A 20,180-nucleotide genomic window follows, 5' to 3' on the forward strand; every position below is an offset into this window, starting at 1 on the left:
ACACAGCTAGGCAACAGCTAAACCCTCTCCCTCCCAACACCATCACCTTGGAGAGCACCACAGTGTTAGCCTTCCAGACCACCAAGAGCCAACACTCATCGGCACAGTGACTACATGGCATCTGCATGTTCTTCCTCTGCAATGTCTGAAGAATCCATCCCTTCCTCTTATTTTTTCCCACTTACTCAACCCAGCCTGGTTCTCTACTAGCCTAAGCTACTGCAACTCCCTCCTTGCTGGTCTGCATGTGCAACCAGACCCCTGCTGTCCCTCCAGAATGCTGTTGATCTGCTGGTACATCAAGCTCCCCAGGTTTTCCCACATCGCATTTCTGTTGATAGTTTCCATGAGCTACCAGGGACGGCTTTTACCCAATTCAAACACTGGTGTTGTGCTACTGGTGTGGCGGGGGGAACGGGTCTCCTTCCCCTCACAAGCAATCATGTGCAAGCAATCATCAGACCTCCAGAAAGAGGCATTTTTTGGGCATGGCCATCTTCAAGTGCACCTGGACAGGTACTAGTGGAAGCAAGGCTTCACTGGCCATGACAGTGGTGATCTTTATTTCTATGTGTCCCAAAGGAGAAACACAAACATGCTTGCTTTTTTAATTAATGTTTTTAAGTGGAAAACATCAGCAAAAGCAAAGTTGCAAACAACCCCGCTGGGGGGATGTTAGCTTTTTGCTAGCAAAAACCTTTATTCAACCAGTGAGGTAGATACAAGCCGATAGGTAGTTAGTTTGAGCAAATGAACCAAACCTTAATCTGAAATTTGAGAGACGGCCACCCGAAGGTGTTGCTGGACTCCGTTCAGCTGGAAACAAGCTCAGAAATGGAGACGCGCCATGCGGGCGGGAGATAGCATCCATCCGTCGACCCAGAAGGGAATGTTGGAGGACATTCTATAATCCCCACAGGGAGATGGATACAGGGCAGGAGGGAGCAGGCCTTTTTTGGTTTCCTTCTCCCTCTTCCCTTTGAAAGCAGATCTTCCTGAAGAGATTAATAGAGTTGACAGCCATGGTACAGAGGTGAAGGGAGGTATTAATTCATTTACTTTAAAGCCTGTTAGTGCTGAAATACAAAAGTGTAAGCATGAGGTCTATGTATACATAAAGCACAACGTACAAGGCCTCTGTCTGTTTGATAAGAAGTCAAACAACGTTTGTGGAGCTACCCCTCAAGTTCTTCCTCATGGGATAAGAGGCAAGCAGAGGACAAAGAAAGTGTGAAACTGTGGTGTTCAGTTCAAGGCAAAGACACTTTTGGAGGAAAAAAAACATCTGGAGAAAGAACACACAGTTCCTGGATTTGCATCACGAGGATAGCCTTTGAACACCTTACTCTTCAAACCGAGAGCTAAGGATACCGAAAAGTTGGAAAAATATTTCACTGGTGATGTTTGTTTTTTTGCTGAAGCTCAGCTCAAGAACTGGTCACACATCTCTCATGCTGACTGGAGAAGCAGAACTGGAACACCAGGAGCCCTGAAATGCCCCTGTTTTTGAAATGTCCTTATGCCTGAAATGGCACCTGCTTTGTGGGGTCGAGAGGCCCAGGCAGTTTTATCAGCCCAAAAAAAGAGAAAAAGTAAGAGATGAAAAAGTGGGAGAGCACTCCTCTCTGACCCGTGGCATTCAGGATCTTCTAAAAAAGCAAAACCTTGACCTTAATGTCTCGGGCTAGAAGTGAAGTGCAACAAATAATAAGAGGCTGCAGCCCTCTCTGCTCCTCTCAACTTCCTCAGTTCCGTCAGTTCGCTCTCAGTACATCACTCATTCAACAGAACAATCTAAACAAATACAACTGGCAAATAACCAACCAACCAACCATGCTGCATGTATTAAATCAACCAACCAATCATTCTAATGACCATTTGAAGCATACTGTGTACATTCTAAAACAATCCACCAACGAACCAATCATTCTAATGACCGTATGAAGCACACTGTACACTCTAAGCCAACCAACCATTTATATTAATGATCATTTGAGTCTGAACCAATCAACTAATCAATTATGATTTACTGATTTGTTGGTTGATCTATCAAACTATGAGAGCCTATGAGAACCTTGTGTCACACCTTTTTATGTTCCCTTGACTTCCTGTTTATACCCCAATAGTCCAAATAGAGAATCACTGATGAAATGTTTTACACGTGTATGAAATTTGAACATGAGGTTTAATTTCAGAAACAGCAATCCTGTGAAAGAAATCCTGACATGACAGGGATGTAATGATGTTGGTATAATGTCAAGCATGTATTGTGTATTGACTGGGCATATACAAATATTGATAAATTGGGCACCAATCACATGCTAAGAACAGGAATTGAAGATAATGAGCATGTTGAAAAGGCATCTTCATTATATTTTGGTGAAACCCCTCAATACTGATCTACAAATCAAATTTTCTGAACAGAGACATTTTCTCAATAAATTGCTTTGCTAAAATAAAGATGTCAGTGATTCATTATCTCATAATAAGAAGTCATGTCTTATAAGTCTCTCATTTTTCTCACTATGTTCTTATTAGGCGGTGATAGCCACAAAAAAATTCAGCATTAATTTTCAAAGATCACAATTTATCTAAGCAGCCCTTTTCAGCGCATTACATTTTGCATTAAGTTCTTAATTTTTTTGAATACAAAATACAAATCGTTGATTAAGCAGAGTGATGTTGAAAAAATGAGAGGCAGGTGAGTGAGCCGAGATCCGGTCTTTGACGGGATGTTCTGTTGTTTCCTGGTAAGATAAAACACAGCTCAGTGCACTCTCAGAACTGTGCTTCGTGTTTCCGCCCAAGTCGGCCGTTGTTATTCGCAGCAGGGGATCGAAGGGTGGGGGTTGGGAAGGGTGGGGGTTGGGAAGGGTTGATCTGATTAACGACGCTGTCACGGGCATCGTCGGCACGTAACCACAGTGAAACGGAAAAACGACAGAAGTGATATTTCTCTGAGGAGTCAGAGCCCCGGGTTTGATTAACTGCCATCTTCAGAGGGCTAATAGTTCTAGGCAGCCCATATCTTTGGGTCATCAATAACTTTCTCTCAGAGCAGTAGCTGCTGCAGAGAGGAGAAAGCAGTCTCTGCTGAGTGTAATGGGGTATTCACGAGAGGAATTATCAATTCATGAGAAAACGGGATGTCAGCGTACAGTAATAAGACACAGCGAGAAATAGGATCTCAGGCAGAATACCCACAGTGTAGATGGACCGCTAATAAAGCTTAAAAAATATGTTCATTTCCCAGCACATGGTCTCTCTGGAATAAGGAGTGAGGCCAGGGAAACAGTCGGGGGTGTGAGGGTATTGGGGTGCAAGCTGCTTCTTCTCTAACTGGCAGAATTGCTTATTGGTAGATGTGCAAAGGGCAAGTGCACAATTTGCGTGTCATCCACCCATTCGAAACCCCGCCACACAGCCTGTCACATTTGGCAGTGCTTCCTGTCACCCCACTAATTGACCTGGATAAGATTAATGAGGGACATGAATCTGCTCTGTGACCCGTTCCCTTCCCCCTCTTCCCCCTGCCCCCCCCCCCCCCCCCCCCCCCCACCCACCCCCACTGACCCTCCTGCCTTCACTGTGACACCTCCTTTATTCTTGATACTCATGAAGAAGCAAAAACTGCAAGCAGTGCTTTATCTGTGACAGGAATCCATGCAGTTAGGGGAACCTTGATTACTTGACATCGCCCCCCAATCCACCTCCCACCCCCCCAAGCCCCCCACACACACCCCATATCCCTCTGCCACACACAAACACACACACATCCACACCTGCACAGAAACACCTGCAGGTCAGTAGTTTATCAGAGGTAAAATTGGAAAGAACATCCCAGGGTGGGGTAACAGAAGAGCCTTTGGATTTCCTCCAAAACTTACACTGAGTCAGAGTGGAAGCCTCCCTCAGAGGCAGCGATGTGCTCTTACTGATTAAAGCTCCGCATGGCTCAGAAGCTGCTTTATCCCTCGCTTCCTAATTTATCTGTTTGAGAAGTTCACAGGGCCCTGTGAGACGGCAATTCTGCACACTCACTTTTTCCTTAGTTTTTTTTTCACATTTATCTGATGCATTTATATGCCTCTGTATTCTCACATTTGAATCGGCACTCCCTTGGGTAGCTCCCATTTGTCATTAGGAGACTGGTCTCTAAGCGCCAAAGGGTTTCTCAATAGAGGAATGAAACCGGGACTGACTCATATGTGACTCATTCATGTGAACAAAACCTGCTGAAATGTTCGCCACCAAGGCGATTCAGCGCCCATAGTGCTCCCAGACCTTTTAATCCTGGTGTCTGTGTGCTTCCTTCTCAGATATCTCCGATACCTTTTTTTCTGGGAGGTTGTGTGTGTGTGTGTGTGTGTGTGTGTGTGTGTGATGGTCCCTGAGACTTCCTTCATGTGACCTGCATCAGAGTACTCTTTCACTTTAGAGTAAGTTCTCTACCTCCGTTTCAGAGGAACTCCTTTTCCAAAGATGACGCTATCCCAGCACCACTTCAAAGGCTTCAGTTTCTTTTACAGAAAACAGGAAGCATGTACAGACATCCTTTAGTTGCTGGAGACCAGGTAAAGCATGAAGTAAAATGAAGCAATAGTGTAACCACACACTGTTGTAGCTCTGAAAATGTTGCTCTATCTCACATGTGGAATAAACGTACAAACAATGCATCAAGGCAAAATGACTTTCTCAATGGACGAGTATTATTTCACTTGAAATGAAAGGCAACCTTTCTGGAGTTGCTCTGGTCTGTTACTGAAGCTTCCATGTGGTGAAGTGGAACAGCTCTCTTATCATAGTGTGACAGGACTCTACACACTTACTGAAAATTCACTCCTCAAACTCTTCTCAGGATCACATTGAAACCGCTCCCTTACACACATGTGCACACACACACGCACACACACACACACACACACACACACATAGATGTATGGATATAGAGAGAAGCACATGGATATACACAAAAAATGAGACAGTCAAACACACACAAACACACACACTACTGAGCGACTGCTATGCTGGCAAAGGCATTACTTTGTGGGGCACTGCTGTGAGGGTTGGCATGGTGATGATATGCAGAGACTCTGTTGAAACGGGTCTCTAAGCACACACACATCCTGCAGGGGGCAATCTTGCCCCTCCTCAACCTCTCCTGCCCCATTCCACCCCTGCACTCTGTCTGTAAGACGACTGCTCACAATCTCCAACATAAATGAATTTAAGACACAACCGAAAAAAAACATGAATGAGACTTGTCTGTTTGTCAACAAGAATAAAAGTACAGAAATGTAACACAAAGTGGTAACTATTAAGTGTTTATAAATGCGCAGTAACATGTGTTTATATGTGTGATGCATCCTGTAGTAGCCTGTAACGGTGCGGGGAAAATTGTGGGCGTAGGTGTTTGGGCATTGGCACCTCTGCATGGTGAGCGCCAGGTTGAGGGTGGCCCCCTTGATCTTGTTCTGAGCCTCCAGGTGGGTCATGCCCTCTGTGCTGGCCCCGTCGATGGCCGCAATGATGTCACCTGGGTTGAGGTTGCCCAACGCCGCCTTGCTGCCAGGTGTGATCTGTGGACAGATGGCAGACGCGCGTAAACATTACATCACTTGGTGCTCCGCTCTATAAAGTCCTGATCGATTGTCTGCCAGTGCTCCCCCAAAACAAGATCCCCTTCTACTGCTGCAATGGCAGAGTTATTCAGAATTTACACAGAGCACAAGGTCGACAAGACTACTGATCAACTGGCCAACTAAAAACCTGCGGGTCACCTAATCGTTCAATCACAGGATCAATTTTCACGTCAAAGAATATCTACACAAACAAGAGCCAAAGACTGACTGAACCAATCAATAAATGATGTGTGTGGTGTCCTGTGTAAATTCCATGTGAGTGGTTTTTCAACAGCCTGTTAGCGTGTGCTTTGCAACCTGTCAGCACCATTTTGAGCTGGAAAGAGTGAGCTGCCTCCTGTCTGTCACTGGTTTCTCTTTAAGCTTCTCCATTCATCTGCAGACCAGCAAGTGAAGGGTGAGGAGAAATTATAACACAGAAGAACTTGATTAAGACCTGCCAGCCAGTATATGGAAATCCATCAGGAAGACACAGTGGCTCAGCTAACTTTCACCATTAGATTAGATTAAAATAGATGGCTTTGGCATTGGCACATTAGGGTATTATTTGCACACCTTGTGCAGTAAGATAGTAGGTGAACAACCATGTTAACACTGGTAAACCAAGCCCTGTTCAATTTTCATCCAGAACGTCTGTGGCACCTGGGATTACGTTTCAACCAAAACACAAATCCTTGCAGCACAAACAGTGGTACGTACAACCCAGTTACCAGCCTGTCAAACACAGTGGTTTGGTATAGTAGGGAGCTCCTCAACAGAAGCCATAACACAAACACTGCCTGCAAGTTTAGCAGGGAAATGCACAGTGTTGGGAGGCCTGTGATGTCATAGGGGGAGTGGCTGTGTTAGGTGTAACTACAGCACATAAATGGATAAACTATAAATCAAACACACTCCCAAGCACAGCCAACTTGTCTCAAAACTTTTGTTGTGAGAAGTATCGACATTTTGGTTCACATGACCTTTCTCAGGACAGCAGACCCAAACCTTGATGCTTCTCACAGTAGAGGTTTAGAGAGAATCAAGCTCATTCGGAAAAATATTTGATTTATAGCTTATCTGTTTACCCGAGCGCAGCACAGATAGCTCAGAGTGCATACATGACGCCTACCTGCACCTATGACAGGGGCTTTACCTGTGTAAACGGATGTGAGCGGTCACCTGTACACATTGATGCGGAGAGTTACCTGTACAGACATAAATGATGTTTACCTGTACAGGTTATAGAGGGTTTACCTTTGCAAGCAGACATGGGTGGTCACCTGTACAGACTACTGCAGGGAGTCACCTGTACAGACATACATGGGGTGTATCTGTGCAGCCATGTATGGGAGGGTTTCCTGTTCAAACAGACAGAGGTTGTTACCAGTTTTCCTGCATTGTGAGGCCTGGACACATGGCAGCTTGTGTTGACATTTCTGCACTAATCTGTTCAATCCACAACCGCACGTCTCACTGAGACGCACAGACAACCTCATCAAACTCCCGCCGAGCGTGTCTGGCCACTGCCTCTGCAAGTTTGCTGTCAATGCAGACACACTCTCTGTACAAACACACCAATCAGAGAGCAGACGCAGACAGACAGAGGTAAGGCAGCCACATGTGCCCTGGCCTCCCCAGCACCAAGAGCTCATTAGACCGCAACAAAGACAGCATAGACTGACCTGCCACAGGCGTCTGGCAAGTGAACACAGATAATGAATAAATCACACACACACACATACACACATACGCACACATGCACGCACACACACGGGCACACATGCACATATACACACAAACAAACATGTGCTCATACACACGCACACACACACACACACACACTCACAGAAAAGTTTTCCTGACCCCCCCCCCCCCCCCCCCCAACCACAACAGCACTGCTTTTTTATTGCTTTTTTAATGTTATTCCAGTTCTTATTTTATCTATTTATTTGTTTTGTTTGAAAACACTCTTGTATGATTTACAGGCCTCATAGCCTCATGTTCATGCAGGTCAATATTTCAAGGCTACGGTATTAGCATGTACCTGAGAAACATTTGAGATCCTAGGTCAAGATTTGAACTGAAACCCTCTCGTGCATCTTTAAACTCAACACACTACCATCTGCTTACAAGTATAAACACCTGAATTTTAAGCTTTACAGACACTGGTTCCAAAATATGTCAGAATTTCATTTTTAATGATTTTTTATTTCTTTTTTATTGCCACCAGAAGAAGCAATAAACATTGTATGTATACAACAGCATACCGTTTCATAAGCACACAATCCAATTAAAATGATTTTTTTAATGACTTGCCCAGAATTCTGCTTTCCTCTTGCCACAGGTGGAAGGTGACCTTGAAAGGGAAGGACAGCAGAAGCATGCTTTTGGCTGAGTATAAAAACAGGTCTGGATTTCGGACTGGTGCATGGAGTCAGTGCAACTAAGGCCTGCTCTCCTACTGCCGCATAGGCTTGAGGAGAGGTAGTCCCTGTAAGTGGTTTGGGAGCTGAACTCCTACTCAGAAGGACACAGGTTTGATTCCCGGGTGGATGCTGATGTTGTGCAACAGGACGTTTTGTGTAACCTTGAATGTGTCATTATCCACCCTGTGGGCGGATAATAACATCATATGAATAACACCACCTGCTGAGCATGTACTTAAGGTTTAAGACGGTGATTCAAACATACTATAATGGTGACACTACACCAACACAGGTGTTAAAGACACCAGCAGTATCACACCTCAGACTGTATGGGTGGTGTATTCACAGACATGCTTGAAGCATGCTAAGACAATCTAAGACAAAGAAGAAGGATATCTCAACTGGCCCTCACTCGTTTCCACATCCCCGTTGGTGTACAGTCAGTTTCCACTCCAACCCTGCAAGATCCCAGGAACAATTCTACGCCAAAGCAGCCCATAGAGAAATAAAAAAATGGAACCTGATATCAATGGTAATCAGCACTGTCAGGATTCACTGGAGTAATGGCTCAGGGACCAGGTTAATGCCATAGCCTATGAACTTCAGTCCACTTGGACCTATATTTGGTTGGCTTGATGCTCTGAATTTCACAGGGGACACACTGACAATCAGACGTTGGATTGAGACAGATGCTTTTCGTACCCTGTTTGCGCGAGAGGACAACCAGCTGGTAGTTAATAGATGTGTGACCCCTGTAACTCACTTTTGCACACTTTTGGACAAATCTCCATAATCAGTTATGCAAGATTAAGTAAATGTAACAACTGCTATTTTATAAAACACACAGTCAGTTTCCCTTGATGTTAATGGTGTTGATGTTAATGGTGGCATCCTTTTCAATCTGGACTTCCACATGCAAGGCCAGGAACTTGGATTCAAACCGAACTGCTCTGCGCATTGGGCAGAGCAAGAAATGTATACAAATCATGAAAACCAACATCAGACGCTGATACAAAATGAGGATGCCTTAATTTTACAATTGATCATCCCAAGATGTCCAACAGCTAGTTTCAGTCAGCTACTACCATGCTTTGGGATGAAATATTTAAAAATGATGTGAAGAAGGCAGCCATGCAACTCTGGTCAGACAGCCTTAATCAGGTGTCTGACCAGCTGTCTGACAGTCCAGGTGGACTTGGATCACCTCAGAGCACCTTATTCAAAGGATTAGATGACAAAATGCACTTCCTCTAATTTTTTGTTTTTCCTTTTCCTGAGATATATTTGATTTAGCCAGAATAAACCTGTATTTGTACTTTATCAGTACAGGCAACAGGAATGAATTCCACTTGTCTCTCTTTAGTCAGCAAACGCACATAAATCCCCTCTGTTCGAGCTGCTAAAGCTGGTAAACTCCCGTGCTCAGTGAGATTGCATCTTTGCTTTTCTGCCTTGCTGAAGTAATATGACTGTGCCGGGATTCCACTCAGATGGCAATATTTTGTGTTCTGTGTGTGGGAGGGGATCAAGTTGTGTTGGTGGTAGTGGGGCAGGGGGGGGGTTGGGCAGTGTTTGAGCGATCTATGTGCACCTCAATCCCCACGATTTTGCAACACCGTGAATGGCTCAGTTCTCCCACGGGCCGTTCTCAGCCGGATTTATAAGGCACTCTGGGTAAATGTCAGTGCTAATTGGCTAGCATAGCTCTGGGAGTCACCTGACATATCAGAAAGGTTATGGTGGCGGAGCTGTCTTTCAGGTGATGACTCACTGTGTCGCATAGGCTCCAGCACTCTAGTGCGGGATGACCTTTGACCTCCTGCCGCACCTCCAGCCAACCAGTGTAGCACAGATTTGGCAGCGTGGTTAGCGTTGTGTCGTAACCCCCACTGACCTTTCCTAGCCTTTGCACTGGTACCAAAGCCCAGTTTCATCTGAGTGACTGACAAAGAGGAAGAAAGAGGAAAAGGACTAAGAAAAGAGGGATCTTTTCCTCCTTCAGAGATGAACCAACTCCTCTGAAGTTTAACAAAGACGCCAGAAAACAGAGGGTTAACGTTAGGGATTGACAGACTTTAGGGAATTTAGAGTTACTGGGAGGAGAACATCAAAGAACAGGTTGGATTGATATTATTGCAATAATATAGTTAATTTGAATGTTATAAACATTATAATGATAGAACAAACCTTTAAAGTCTGAACCATTAAAGTATGAACACCTTGTCTTAAGAGTTCACTCTAAATGTTGGTCTTTATCACCCTACTTAGTCCAGGAGTGTACCCTTGCCAGTGCTGGTGCTATTTACACGTGTGGGACTATGCACAGCCACACAAGGGAGTTGTGATTCCCTTGATTTTATATAAGACAATGATTGTATATTTGATACTGAAGATACAACAAAATTTTTATTTTTTTTTATTACATCCCTCGCCAGATTCTTTATCATTGCCAGGATTTTGTTTGATCTTGTTTGCTATACATTATGTCACAAAGCACTACTAGAGCTTTTGTGCATAACTACCAGATTCTGGAGACACAGGGAAGCCTTGATGTATGGTACAAAACGCTTTATGATGAGAAAGTAATAAAAATAAAATACATATTCTATGTCTCAGTCATAAGAACTGTCTTCTTTTTTTTCCTATCCCAGCTTGTTCTTCCCATTCTGAAACACCTTGGGACACCTTTTCTGAGAGGAGTTTCATTCCTGTTCACTGAACAGTCCACTAGCAGGAACCTTTCTGTTCACTCGAGTATGAGCAAGACAGTCATTACTGTACAGCGTATGCCTTGCCTTGAATTTGTAAATGGTAACCAGAGAGATTTAAAACAAATTATTATGCAATTATTATTTTGAAAATTTATTGGGTTTTTTTTTTTTTGAGTGGCTGTGATATCAGCTGTTATTTTTCAGCTGAGCTTGTCTATCTACTGTATGGACAGGCACACAGTCTCTATAATACATTCTAAATAATTCCAAGCTATTAAAAGCTGAGTCTGCTTCAGGACCTTCAAATATATATCACCTGGCCAACACCTGCCTATTAACTGCTTTAAAAAAGTATCTGAGTAGGGTAGACAATGGGTCATGTTGTTAACATTCATAACATATGGCTGTTTTGTGTTGATATTTTAATTGCGCAGGATCCTGGAGTCATAAAAGTCCCTGCTGAGATAATTACAACCCGGTAACATTAACATTTTGTTTCCCCTGGCATTGTTACATATATGTGTGCTTATAAAACTGACAAGGTAGCAGCCTCTATATGGAGCCAGTTTTATTCTGCAGCCCCTTCAATCACATACCATTCCTGCATTGGTGTTCAGGTAGTAGTGTGGTATTTTTTATATCAGATCGGAGTAATTGAGGAGAACTGAGTTAAAGTGAAAAGTGAATGCCGCATGCCCCCCCCCCCTCCCCCCCCCTCCCCCCCGCATTGCCAAAGGCAGCCTGTGTCTGTCAATGCCCTGAATACACAAGTGATACACTAGGCTAAGTATTGTGGGTTGGACAGAAGAAGAGACAACATGTCCACTCTCATTTCTTTGCGCTCAACTTACAGTTTGTTGACACTCAGTGCTGCAGACAGTTTCAGAGTTAACCTGCCTTTTTGGCCTGGACCTGTGCTCCTGGCACATATGTATCGAGCACAGTAAAGTTCAGCAAAACTCTGTGGTCTTTTGATATATGAATGTTTTGGATCTATATTGGAAAAAAAACTAAATTGTTTCTACCTGAACCTTGGTTAGTGAGATATTTAATGTTCTATTGCATATGGACATTTAAAATTTTCAAAAACCAGTCAGAGACAATCACAGCATTCATCGGTCAGGACAGAATCAACAATGAGCGATCAAACAGAAAAGACCGTGAACAAACCGATACCCCTGTCTAATCCTTTGCTGAAATGTGAATCTAAAAGGCATTATCCTGTTTTTAGGGATTAATTTAACCCGCCAGAAGTAAAGCCAACATTACTGCTTTAGCTTAGCATCTTATCTTAAGTCTGTTTCATCATCATATAACCTAAATTTCTGTTTAAGGAAGACAGACCCTTGTCCTAAGAGCAGTTATTTGGCTTGAGAAGAGTCAGTATTGTCCCTATTCTATAGATATCAGAGTTTTTATTCTATTTTTAATCAGGTGGACATTAACAGAATGTATTGTCTGGATGTGAAATAGTGTTATGTGGCTTGTGATCAAGGAGGTCGCAGGTTTGATTCCCAGCTGGGACAGTGCCATTGTTACTTAACCTAACATATCCAGTAGTTCTAATAGATGAAGCTGTAAATCAAAGCAATGCAAGTAAGTACAAGTATGTACAAGCAGAAATAATGGTAATAATGTGTGGTAAGGCTGACAGCTCTGGGTTTCAGAGATAAGGGTCCTGATCAGAGGTGAAAATATTCTGTAGAGTTAATGAGCAGTTTGAACTGTGCTGTGCATTATTGATATCACTCTATTTCTACAGTACCATTGCTCAGCTTCAGAAAGTTAGCTGACTTTATCTAACCAGAAAAGAGATCAGATGCAAACCTTTCTAATTTCTGTAGTCAAGGCCTTTTCATAACATTATTTAATATTCATAATGTGTGCAAATTACACTCAGGACTCTGACCCTGTCCAGTGATTTAAAGATAATTGTTAAAGATTTGAAGATAGTTTATCTGCTGCTGAGGGAAACCTTTACCACACCTACTACTGCCCATTTATTTGATGGAGTTGGGAGGGAGGAGAGAGGAAGATAATGAGTTAATTCTTCAGTAAAGAGAGTCTGTCAGAGAGTAATGTAAGCCAATCTTACAGGAGTAGATGTGATGATGAGTTTAAGCCAAGCGAGTGTTCAAGAAACTCTCAATGGGAGGAGCTGCTATGTGCCATCAATCATTGGCCAAGCTCAACCAATCAAAGGGCTTCTACACTTTGATTGGCTCATGTCAGATCAACTACCAATTCATAACTTAAGTTCCATGGCTTCACCCCTGCAGTAGTGCTTGTAGCCTCGATTGTTACCAAACCCTGAACCTGAGCTTGGAACCTGCAGTGCTATAGGTCTGGAATGGCCATGGTAGGAATACCTGCCATATCTGTGCCCCAAACAATCAACTACAGCTCTGCTGACCTTCAGCTCCCTGCTAAAAACAGCTCCGCTTGTCAGCAGCCTGGTGGCTGCTTTTAATACCCCAGGCTTTTTTTTTTTTGGGGTGGGGGGATGGGGGGGGGGGGGGGGTTGAGGCTGGAATGTCACGGCTCGTAAAACCAGGGCTAACATTAGTGGCTTGAGCTCTTTTGCTGGAACTGCTGGATAACACCAGGGTGGCTGACTGACTGATCCCAGTGCTGCTGGTAGCTGGAAGAGACCCTCTAGATGGGTTGTCTGACTGACCCCAGAACACATGGAGGCTGGCAGGGACCCTGTAGCACCAAGCTCACCAATGGTCACCTGTCTAGTCTTGGTGCCACCCTCACAGTTCTCCTTGTCCCTGTAACAATTTAATATTTGATCAGTATGCCTTCAGCAGCAAAGAAAAAACATAAATAGAAGACATATGGGCGCATTGAGGGTTTATTTTAGTCTGTATGTGTTTGTGTGTGTGTGGGGTGTGAGTGTGTGTGTGTGTGTGTGTGTGTGTGTGTGTGTGTGTTTGCACATGCGTGCATGTGTGTGTGTGTGTGTGTGTGTGGAACAAAGAGAGAGAGGTAGAGAAGAGGGAGGGGGAACTGCTTGTCCTAGTGGCCCCAGGTGCCCTAGCATCTGATATGACTGAAAGCATACAGCCACTGGACCCCTCTACTCCCAAGGTCCTTGCATTAACGCCCTGGTACAGCAGGTCACATGGTGTTAACAAGCTAGTTCAGAATGGAGCAGCATACTGACTCAGTACCTCATTGGCAGGTCTGCCTGTCTCTGAGAGGAACTTCACACATCAAAGACTATAAAACGGTTAACCAGGGTTTCGTCTAAGAATGAACTAACTTTTTTATATAACTCTATCTTCTTAAGATGGTTAGACATCATAAGATATATATCGGTATTTTTGTTTTTAGCTGTATGTTTTAGCTTTTTTCCTTTTTAATAGAGGAATGGAGGTGTCAGAGATGTTCCATTTCATTGTATAAATAAATGCTAGTCCATCTGCAAACTCTGTTGGGCAAATTGTAAGAGGTTAGAATGACCAGGTAAACATGATGTGTAGAGAGGAGGGGTGAGTCACTCAGCAGAGGCAGTATGCCCTGAGAAAAGTCCCACTCGCAGGTGGGAACAGGCCTACCCACAGTGCACAGGAAACAGTGCTCCAGCGAGAGGAACGTGATAACAGCAGGAGAGTGAAAGAGACCAAGCAAAAACACAGTGAGACGATTGGAAAATTATGTGTAATAAAACCCTGAAAATTGGAGTGAAATGAGAACAAAATTACACAAAATAACAAAGAAATTATGAGAACGCAATATCATGCTGAAAAAAATGCACGCGCAAATACACTGAAGTGGCACAAAAGTAATCAGAGACAGCTCACCCAGGTCCTTTTCCAAGCAAAAAAAAACCCCCACGTTTTCTGTATTGCCCACGAGTTCACGGCCACAAGTCATTTCACATGCAAACAGCATCAAATATATACATGTTTAGAATAATCTTACAGTAAATAGACACTTGTCTACTGGCTGCTGTCAACAGTGAACATGTCAACAGTAGAATGTCAACAGTGAAAGTAGAGGAAATGGTTAAGCTGATCATAATGCAAAATACAACCTGAAGATGCACGAGACAGTGCCTTAACAGCTCTCTCAGACTGAGATTACAGTCTTTTTTTAAATTCACTTGAAGAACATATTTTATCACCCACAAACTGTTGCATCACACGGAAGTATTCATGAGGGTTCATCTCAGCTCATGACAAATGACGAAACTGTTCGTTGACAGTTTAAGTCAGTTATTGTACCACATATGAAACTGAATATTTCTGCTGTAGAAAATGCCAGTCTGAAACAGCCTCTGTAGAAGCTTATTGGAGAAAACTGAGCACCTTAGGTTGAACAGCCCCTTCCCCATTTCTGGACCCCAAACCCTAAATTAGAACTGATGGCCCACCCATCTGTGGCCCAACGGTTCCACTGTGTCTTTCAAGGCATAGTGACAGCAAAAGTGAGGCTAACTCATAGCACTATGCCTTGAGCATACCACTAAAAGTGAAGAAGCAAAAACAAGCACACCGCCCATTCAAGCTTTGTTGTGTCGATACTCCAGCAAGCTTCCATATTCCACCCCTTTTTGGCTGGGTACTCTTCTTCTACTCAACTTGTGTGTGATCTAGCATGATGGCAGAGGCTAAAGTTCTCCTTTTGGAAAGACAATAGGAAACATAACAAAAAATAACTCTCTGTTTCTATTTATCTGGATTTCACACAGTTTCTCTCTAATTAGGATGGCAGTGCAGCATAGTGGTTAAGAGCAGGGCTTGTAACTGAAAGGTTGCTAGTTTGAATCCCTTCTGGGGTACTGCTGCTGCACCCTTGCACAAGCTACTTAACCCACAATTGCCTCATCTGTATGAATGGGTGACATGTAAAACTGTGACCCATGTAAGTCACTCTCGATAAGAGCGTCTGCTAAAATGACAATTACCACAAAGTCAAACCCACACATTTCTGTCAAGCTTCCAAGTACTGAACAGCAAAAGAAAAGAAGCAGTCACTGTTCCCCACTCTCCAGCAAGGGTCAGCACTTGACTGAAGTGTGTGACCTGCATTTGATGCAAAGCAGTGCTTATGGTACTTGCTCAGCACTTATATATCTCATGTTAGCACCAGTGTTTTCCATGTCTCACTCCCTCATCTCATGGAAGACAGTGATACGGTTCTGCTCCTGATCTGAGGGGTATTCTCAATAATCTGAATAGTCAGCAAACTGTTGAGAGTTTGCAATCAATAACTGACTCTTTGGGTTGTAGTTCTACTGAGTTCTGTCTGCCTGTGCAAGATAATGAACACCCAGCTGATGCTGGGAGCTACAAACCAGATGCAGCAAGCTGCTAATGCCAGTGTGACCAGAGACTGCATGGTGTTTTTTGTTGTTTTATATTTAGGAATACCACATAAACCTTCTGCTGAGGGGTCATCAGCACTTATTATATATATATATACACTTAATTAATCCTGCCCTGTCTGCTACATGAACTTACTAAATGCAAACCTCACCAGGTTTCAAGTTAATGCATTCCGCTGTTCCACTGTTACATCTTTTTGTGAAGCAGTATTCCTGGGTTGGCTTAAATCACAAGGACCATACACTAGAAAGGGGTCCATAAACAAACCAGGAATGAACCAGGAACAGACAACGACTCTACAGAAGAACATCGAACAGATGAATTGCATATGAATCAACGCTTCTTTTATTTCAGATGACTAAATTACCAATAATGCCACAGAGATTAATAATAGCAGACAATCTGGCAACCAGAGACATTTTAATGCACCAATAGCAGCAGTGAAACCAAAATGTAATTCCAGGACCTCTCAAATTAGCAACCTGAGCTCAGCCTGTGTAAGTTTCTCAAAGGTAAGAAAATGCAATAAAGACGCTAATTCACTTATAAATGGGGCTTAATGCATGCAAAAAGCATAGCAGATGCAGGATGACAAACCTGTGCTGCAGAATTCAGGTTTCAGTTCTACCATATATGTGTGCAGTAGTGGTCCTTTCCAAATATGATGTTAAAAAGCAGGGATGGTGCTATACTGTGGTATACAATTCCATCAATTCTGAAGTCATTTTTTTCTTGCTTTAATTAACTTCACAGCTAAGGCTGACATTTGAGATCACATACATTTACAAGGAGAAATTCCTTTTGAGGAGCTATCTCAATGTTAATTGCAATGGTTTTTAATTAACGCCCAAGTTCTCCGGTCTTGCCCTAAGGCGGTATAAAATGATCAGTAGTACCTCCACGTGCACCATTTTGTTTCTCATTTATTTCCAATCTTTTTTCTGCAACAGCCAAAGGCACACAGAGAAAGGGACAGAAATGGAAAATAATTAGCATTTTTCCATCTTCCATCCACACAGCTCATTGTCTTCATGATTGTCTCACGCATTTACTGAAAATTAGGGCTATTTACTTAAAAAGAGCCAACTTTCACGCAATCTCTGAGCTTGCACATGCTGCTTTCATAATGTTTCTGTGAAGTTATGGTAATGTTGTGGGAATGTTCCATGCTAGCGATGACTAACGTCCTCCTACACCAGAGCTGAAGCCATTAATGAAACTATCAGTAAAACCCCAGGTGGGAAACCACCAAGTACAAACTGCAGACATTTTGATGAGATTTAGATGCCAGCAGGACTAGAAGGAAATGCAACAGTTTATTACTGTTTTCATGTAACTTTTATTCCACCAGCAAGTCCCACCCAGATTTAGGACTTAAACATAATCTAACTTATGTTCTATTGTGGTGGAAGGATAACAGCGTCTGCTAAATGCATGTAATGTAATGTAATATAATGTAATGTAACAGCGCTGCCATTCTGGCTGCTCATGTATGAAGATGGATCATACCAAGATGGGAGAGGGGGAGACAGCAGACAGTAGGAGGAACCACTACACTGGACAGGGTGGGGGGAGGATCCATCAGTTTAACACTCCTTCCTCTCTGCATTTCTGTCTCCCTGGCCATGCTTAGTATTGACTGGGCCTCATGCTGGATCCGGCCCAAATGGACCATTAACCAGAGGGTTGCCAGGTGGGACAATGCTATTGTGCCCTTGAACCAGGCGCTCAAGTGAACATCCAACAATGCAGTACCACTGACTGATGTGCTCAGGGTCACAACAGTACACTAGCACAGTATCTGGTGCAAGTTCTCTGGTAAGCACAAAAGCTTAAAAATCAATAATACACTTATTATTTTCCACATACTCCAAATTAAGTGCAGTGTCACAGATGGTTATTTGTGCCAGTGGAGAAAGGTATATATGTATTTTTCCTGGTCCTCTGGACTGTAAACAAAACTTTGTACCAACATGAGTTGGTACAAACTGCCGAAAAGTTAATGCACGGTAGAGATTTTCTCCCTGTTCTCCTGCCCACCCAGCCCACCCCACCCCAACCCGACCCAAGGCAGTGGGCACCGGGTCACCCTATGATCACTAGGTAGGTGGTTCACTCCTGTCTCGCTACGTGGAATCTGAAGACTGGAACATCACCGTTCTAGTTCTCATGTGGCATGTCCAAGTGTCACAGTTTACACCTCTATGTGTTTTTTTAAACCTCAGGTTACTTTGTGTTCCAGGTACCATGGCCGCTCCACACTAGGCCCATGAATACCTTCACACTTCTGGACATGTCAATTTCTACCTGACAAGCAGCTATTCAAACCCGCTGTGCAACTGCTGTGGCCTTCTCCCCCTTCATTTTGGGAGGAAAGACCAACTTTCAGACTCATCAACATCCTGCCAACAAAAATAAGAAGCCAGGCCAGAGATTTGTGATGGCTCATGAAGAATTTCCTACCTGTGGTAATCAGACATACTCGACACTAATCAGAGGTACAGTACCCCCCAGAGTCCTAAAAGGACATTCCCCTCTTGTCAGAGTCATATACAAGCCCATATTTTCTATGATAACAAATCATTTCAAAACACAAACCAGCCTTTGAAAACATACACCTCGAATTAATGAAGCATTTTAACTTTGAAGCTGGTCCATTCCTCTAGTACAGTGTACAAATGGACTTCTTCACATGTGCTGAAGGCCAACAAACACTGCAAAGAAAACCTGCTGGAGTTTATCTTTAATTCGGATTGCATGTGTACATTTTATGGCAACTCTTCCGAAGATGAGAAATAAAGACACATCACATATGGCGTCAAAGCAGGTCATTCAAAAGCACAGACTGGAACTCAGAACATAAACAACCTGTATATACGGCTTTGGAGTATGAAACACAAGCTGACCCAGGACCACACAGACCTGCCATAAAAAAAAGAAAAAAAAAATTCGGCCTTAGTCTCAGTTACACCATCCGTTGTAAAAGTTGTTTTTCCCAACCTTTCGCTGCACCTACCGCTAAACATAGGCCGCAGATACTGTAAATACATCATCAGATGTCTCTGTTTATTGACTGCAAGAGGAGTGATTTCATGCTAATGCTATTCCAGCTATTTCAGCAGCGACAACCAGGGGAGAGGGACGCTGTAACCAGCTTTAGGGAACAGATAATCCTCCTGCTGCTGAGGCATCAGAGGGCCAATTCAATATCAATTTAACTGCTAAACACGCAATCGAAACGATGGCACAGAGGACCCTGCGTAAGACGGCTAAACACACGTGAATAACGCGGCAGAGATTCTGAGCGTAGGTTTGGTCGGTGTGCAGAGGTCAGCCATTGGGGGTTGGTTCTTACCCGAGAGATGGTGAGGGGCATGTTGAAATCCTTCCCTCCTTGCAGTCGGAAGCCCCATGGTGCCGGTCCCTTGAGGGTCACGGTGTAGTTGCTCATTCTTACAAAAATAAAAAAAAAATAAATATATTTGCGTGTGTTTGCCTCCTTTTTTTCTGATTTTCCCTCCCAGCAACTGGGGAAAAAATGCAGGGGGCGGGGCACCAGGGAGCCTCTGAAAGGAAAAAAAAAAAAGATCAGTAAACGAAACAAATAGAAAAACGTGAGCACCGGGGGGAAAAGAGCGAAGGAAAATGCCAGAAGGACAAAGAGATATTTCACATGCCCACCTCCCAACCTTAACAACCACAGACACCCCACACACCCCCTCCCCCAACACCCAACCCCCCAACCTGCTTGTACACAAACCCCCGCAAAATGAAAGAGATCAACAGAAATGTATTAAAAGCAAAAAGGAAAAGAAGAGGTCTTGCCTGCTCGGACGGGCCGGAGTGACAGCCTAAGAATAGCAAGGCTCCGCAGAAAGCGATAGCACTCTGGCCCTGGGGGTCCTTATAAGGTGTGTAAGGCGACACCCGGAATACCAGATCTCCATGATTCACACAGCTGATATAGCCTCTTCTCGGGCCAACAGACTTTTCTAGTCTCCCCTGAGGCACCACCCACCCGCCCCCCACCCCTGTCCTAACCCCCTATCAGAGCGTGCTCGACCAGGGTGAGGAAGCAACCGA

At 43.7% G+C, this 20,180-nt stretch overlaps 1 protein-coding gene across 2 annotated transcripts in view; it reads right to left on the bottom strand.

The window, feature by feature from the left end:
• LOC118780731 (LIM domain-binding protein 3-like) overlaps window positions 1-19,663 on the bottom strand; it is a 34,950-nt gene extending 15,287 nt beyond the window's left edge. For both annotated transcript variants that reach the window (XM_036533407.1, XM_036533399.1), the window contains exons 1-2: window positions 19,453-19,663; window positions 5,428-5,579 (exon numbers count right to left, since the gene is read on the bottom strand). In XM_036533407.1, the coding sequence (XP_036389300.1) occupies window positions 5,428-5,579; window positions 19,453-19,548 (248 nt within the window). In that variant the 5' untranslated portion in view covers window positions 19,549-19,663. The remainder of the gene's footprint in view (window positions 1-5,427; window positions 5,580-19,452) is intronic.
• Between the last annotated feature and the right edge of the window lie 517 nt (window positions 19,664-20,180).

Source organism: Megalops cyprinoides, chromosome 1 (assembly GCF_013368585.1).
Source record: "Megalops cyprinoides isolate fMegCyp1 chromosome 1, fMegCyp1.pri, whole genome shotgun sequence".
Classification (NCBI taxonomy): Eukaryota; Metazoa; Chordata; class Actinopteri; order Elopiformes; family Megalopidae; genus Megalops; species Megalops cyprinoides.